Source organism: Lygodium microphyllum, chromosome 2 (assembly GCF_053477565.2).
Source record: "Lygodium microphyllum isolate KBCC chromosome 2, Lygodium_microphyllum_v1.1.10, whole genome shotgun sequence".
Classification (NCBI taxonomy): domain Eukaryota; kingdom Viridiplantae; phylum Streptophyta; class Polypodiopsida; order Schizaeales; family Lygodiaceae; genus Lygodium; species Lygodium microphyllum.
In genome coordinates, this window is record NC_141136.1 from 51,403,107 (window position 1) to 51,407,836 (window position 4,730).

Here is a 4,730-nt window from a genome sequence, read left to right on the forward strand (position 1 = left end):
GATTTTCATAATTAAGCATATCAAATCCAATATTGTTTCCATAGGATAAGCTATGTGAAGTTGTGTGGGAGATACACTAGTACTTATTGATAATCATGTTTAGGAGGGGTGGCCTTTAAATTAATCTAGAGCTAATAAGTGCGAAGCTAGTATTGTATACAAACACAACACTGCAATACCCACCGAGGAAATGCAGTACCATAACGTCTCGCAAGAGTAGCACAATTCATGCCGAGTGGATAAAGACACCATGCAAGCTTACTTGTTTATCATGAGATGAGAGAAGATCCAACAAATTGGAGTGTTTTCCAAGAGATAACGAACTATCAAATAATCACAAATTGCTTGTAAGAACTTAATGAAATAGATTTATATCTTGCTTTTATTTTGAACCATACAAAAAATGAATTCTTTGTTTATGTTGCACAAAGGAGATAGAATAACATCTTCAGATAAATTAAACACTATATTACTAAGATCTACCTATAGATAGAAATGATGAGACCATTAAGATGAGGAAATCCTCAAATACAAATGCTAGGTGTTAGGAAAGGTGTGTATGCATTTTACACTCTTCAATGGAGAATAATAACAAAGCATTCTACCTATCTACTTTCTTACAATTCATGGACTTTGACAAATAAGACACGTCAGCAAGGGTATGGGAGACATCAAAGGGGATAAATAGGCCAAGCCTAAACTTTTGAACAACTGGCATGGCCATTCAAATGATGCAACACGAATGACCCAATTGCTGATAGCTTTGAACAGTGTAAAACATTAGATACATGAACTTTTGAGGGACAGGCAAGTGAAGAAAAGATTGAGACAGTGCACTGAGATGGTGCACTTGAACCTGCCAAGCGGCAGACCGAGGAACTAATTGAGATGGTGCACTTGATTGATCAAATCTGCTGGATAAGTTTATTGCTGAGTTCCCATAAATCCTTGGAAAGCTTTGGGTCAGTGGCCAAAGGAGAAGGGGTTTCTTCCTTGCAATCTGATAAATATTTTCCAGATACTCCATTCAAGTCCGGATGCAGAGCAGCATAGCAAGATGTGGCAGCTCCCTGAAATTCATAAGATTGAACATATTGGCCTGGCTTCAGTATCACATAGGTTCCCTTCCTTCAAGAAATCTAAACGCTTTATATGAAGAACTAGAGGCAACAGCCACTAAACAGTTACCTGAGGCACAGTTTTCCATACATAGAAAAAGGCTAAACGCCATACATCTGCAAAGTAAAAAAATAATCTCTCTTTTTTTTGTTTTGTAATGGGTAATAATAATCTCTCTCTCTCTCTCTCTCTCTCTCTCTCTCTCTCTCTCTCTCTCTCTCTCCACATTCGCAAGCACGTAGACATGCAGGCATATAAGCTAATGATGAACAGTTGTCTCACAAGATGCTTGCGCATAGCAAGCATGTACACATGCAGGCATATAAGCTAATAATGAATAGTGGCCTCACAACATACTTGTGCATACACATTTAGAACTGCTAAAAATTTAAATAATGTATAAATAGTGGGCACTCGACGCATTTTGTAGGTTTCTGCAAATTTTTCTTAATTATCCTCACTTCAGAACAATATCTCTGTACTATGTGCATCAAATTTGAATAGAACAGTGGTTTCACAAACGAAATATCAAGCGTACTGCATACACTGGTGTGTGTAAATGCGTAAGAGGGAGAGAGCATACAGGCCACCAATAATATGTGCCTTTGAAGGTTGGTAAAAATGTAGCCTGGATGCACACAGTTGACGATAATAGGAGCATGCTCCTCCTGCACGAGATAATTGCTCTTAATCTAAACAATTAGTACTTACCAACAAACACAATCATTACGTTTCCATCATCAGGATGAAGATACACACCTGCAGCCTCCTAGCCAGCTCAAAACAGTGCAGTGCATTGGCCAGCTTTGATTGCCCATAGCTATGGAGAGGTGAATAGCTGGAGACGAGTATTGTAAGTCAATTTAAGCTTGTAAAACTCTGAAGACAATTTTTCTATGTCATGCAGGAAATCATCACATCACATTGATATTATTACCCTTCCGAGGAATTAATTTTATCGAAGCGGATGCCTTCCTTGTATGTGTACTTATGATAAGAGGACGACAGGATCACTATTCTTCCTTCAGTCTTGCTCTTTAGTGCAGTCTCTTTCATTGTGTCTAGGAGGAGATCAGTCAGCAGAAAATGACCTGCCGGCAAACAGCAGTGAGTTAGCTTGACTAACAGGTACTTAAAGGATTCATACACTTAACTGTGAATGAAGGTGGGCTTGCTCCAATAACCCGAAAATAAGCAAATATCTAACAAGGCCAAGAAGACTTCTCATTCAATAGAAAAAAAACATCGAGCAGTCAAACCAAGCAGCCTGATGCTGAACAACCTGGCATGATAATTCCAGTAACTAGAACATTAGATTGAAAGGCCAAACAAACCTGCATAAAAGAAATGCAGACAGTAAATAACGTAACAGTATTTAACAATATGAGACCTGGGTAAGCCCTTTCATTGATGAATGAAGGAGCCAATTAAGACTACAGTTCTAAGTGGGCCCTTTAATTGAGGAATGAAGTCCACTAATACTGGAATTTGAAGAAACGGTTGTCTCCATCAATCATAAAATTTTAAAGGCGACGCATTTCAAACGGAGTCTGGGTTTGTTGACTGCTCTCAAAGCTCTTAATAAGCTTGCAAGGCAAGTTGGCATAAAAGCAAAAGCTTACCGAGATGGTTAGTGGCAAATTGTAATTCAATGCCATCTTGAGTCAGCTGAAAAGGACACTGCATAACACCTGCATTGTTTCTGTCAAACCGCTTTTAGTTAGAGCTGAAAAAAAATGTGGGGGATGAGAACATCCCTGAAGAAGGAACATAAATGAAAGTTTCCAAGTGCTGAAACATGCATACATTAGAATGTTTAGTGGCAGGTTCAAGGATTTAAATTCCTCTACAAATTTCCTGATTGAAGCCATAGAACTAAGGTCTAACTGCAGCAGCTCAATTTTAGCCCCAGGGTTTTCAGCACAAATCATCCTCTTCATTTCTTCTGCTGCTTCTGAGTTTCGTGCTGCAATGATCACATGAGCTCCTCTCAAAGCCAAGATCCTTGCTGTCTCAGCACCAATACCACTAGCACCACCTGCGGATATTAGAGTCTAATTAGAAAGATAGTAAAGCAAGCCTATTGTAAGAACTAATTAATGTTCCTCTTGAACATTTACAAATCCTTTCAATCCATGAAAGATGAGCAAAAAACCCAAATTAAGCCAAAATACAAATGGGAAAGATCAGGAAAGGTTCTGACAAGTATTTACACTCGACAACTAAGATGTAACACCATGTAGTAACACTCTTCAGCTTGCTTGAAGAAAAATAAAACTAAACAAGAATGACTACAGTGCTTCAAGGTTCTGCACGAATATAGCTAGCAGACAGCTATAAATACTGAGCGTGGGACCATCCCTTTATGGACAGTGGATCGTCCTGTTACACAACCCGCTGCACAGATAATAACTAATGATCGTGTGTCATTGTGGCACAATAAGCTACAACAAAACTTGCCCCATTGTTCCTAGGACACACTTGTCTGAAGCTAGCAAGCCTTCCATTACCCGCCTGCTTTGCTCAAGCAACTCAGCAACGAGCCTCGTGTCTTGTTTCATTCGACACTGCGCAGCGTGGCAGTGGAAATCCTTACAGTTTGTGTACAAACTGTCTCTCTCACCCTTGCTTGACTCACAGGCACTTCGTGGCAATTCTCAGCTTTTTGCATTCAGGTTATCCACAGGCACTTCTAAACGGACATCCACAGGAACCTCCATGAATGCAAGTAAAACTGAGAATCTTCATTTTCAATGTTATGGCGTGCCTAGCCAGTCTCGCATTCCGAATGTCGCTGTATATTGATGATGATGACGATGATGAAGCACATACCAGTGACAATGGCTGTAAGCGAGGAGGCATCGATGCCATTGGTGACTTCTTCGGCCGTCGATCGAGATCCAAAGCGATGCTGGCGGTTCCGGGTAAGGCTGCGAAGCAAGGAAGCCATGGCAGGCAGGCTCTCGGGAGAGTCTCTCTCTCTCTCTCTCTCTATGTGTACGTCTGGCACTCTCGCTGACCTCGAAAAGTTAAATTGTTCGATACAAGAAGAGGTACAGACGAACGTTCGGTGAACGGAATAAGTTGTAGGCGAGTATCACCATGTTTTATTCTTTACACGTGCAGCTAATGATATTTTCTTTTTTCTTTTTTAAATTAAATATAATAATTTTATAAATTAAAACATAATTTCTACATCTCTGAATGCCAAATTTGGTGTTCTTTCTCGTATAAAGAGTGGGCCTCTCTCTCTCTCTCTCTCTCTCTCTCTCTCTCTCTCCCCTTAATAGAGAAGACAGATGTTGGCCTCTCTCTCTAGAGAAAATAGAGGCACTGTGAGGGCACCCTCAACACTATCTCCCACGGGGTCTTTAAGACCTCGGGGAGTTGGGATCAACAGTTGTCGTTGACCCCTCTCCTCACGACCACATCGCGGACGTTGATCCACTGGCAAGTAAACCCATCCTAAATTCGTGAGCCCGCCCACAATTTTAAACCCATCCAGCCGAAAAAGTGCCCGTCGATGGTACTGGGGAGACATGTGTGCACATGCGAACTGGAGACGCCTTAACTCCTTATAATTGGGAGGGGCCCAGAGAATGTAGCGCCGC

The 4,730-nt window shown here is 40.9% G+C and overlaps 1 protein-coding gene across 1 annotated transcript; it reads right to left on the reverse strand.

The window, feature by feature from the left end:
* Nucleotides 1-516: 516 nt before the first annotated feature.
* On the reverse strand, nucleotides 517-4,176 carry LOC148039723 (short-chain dehydrogenase TIC 32 B, chloroplastic-like). Its single transcript, XM_087693417.1, has 8 exons — nucleotides 3,952-4,176; nucleotides 2,926-3,157; nucleotides 2,742-2,821; nucleotides 2,057-2,210; nucleotides 1,879-1,957; nucleotides 1,703-1,787; nucleotides 1,189-1,235; nucleotides 517-1,070 (listed from the first exon to the last, which is right to left on the reverse strand). Exons 1-8 carry the CDS (start codon nucleotides 4,067-4,069, stop codon nucleotides 906-908), a joined length of 960 nt encoding a protein of 319 aa, XP_087549543.1. The 5' UTR covers nucleotides 4,070-4,176; the 3' UTR covers nucleotides 517-905.
* Between the last annotated feature and the right edge of the window lie 554 nt (nucleotides 4,177-4,730).

Bases quoted from the DNA above. Each gene is read 5' to 3' on its own strand.
- LOC148039723 (XM_087693417.1), bottom strand. From the start codon at position 4,069: ATGGCTTCCTTGCTTCGCAGCCTTACCCGGAACCGCCAGCATCGCTTT. The intron at 3,158-3,951 runs GTATGTGCTTCA...TAATATCCGCAG, and splicing joins GCTTACAGCCATTGTCACTG to GTGGTGCTAGTGGTATTGGT. The intron at 1,958-2,056 runs GTAATAATATCA...ACTCGTCTCCAG, and splicing joins AAAATTAATTCCTCGGAAGG to CTATTCACCTCTCCATAGCT.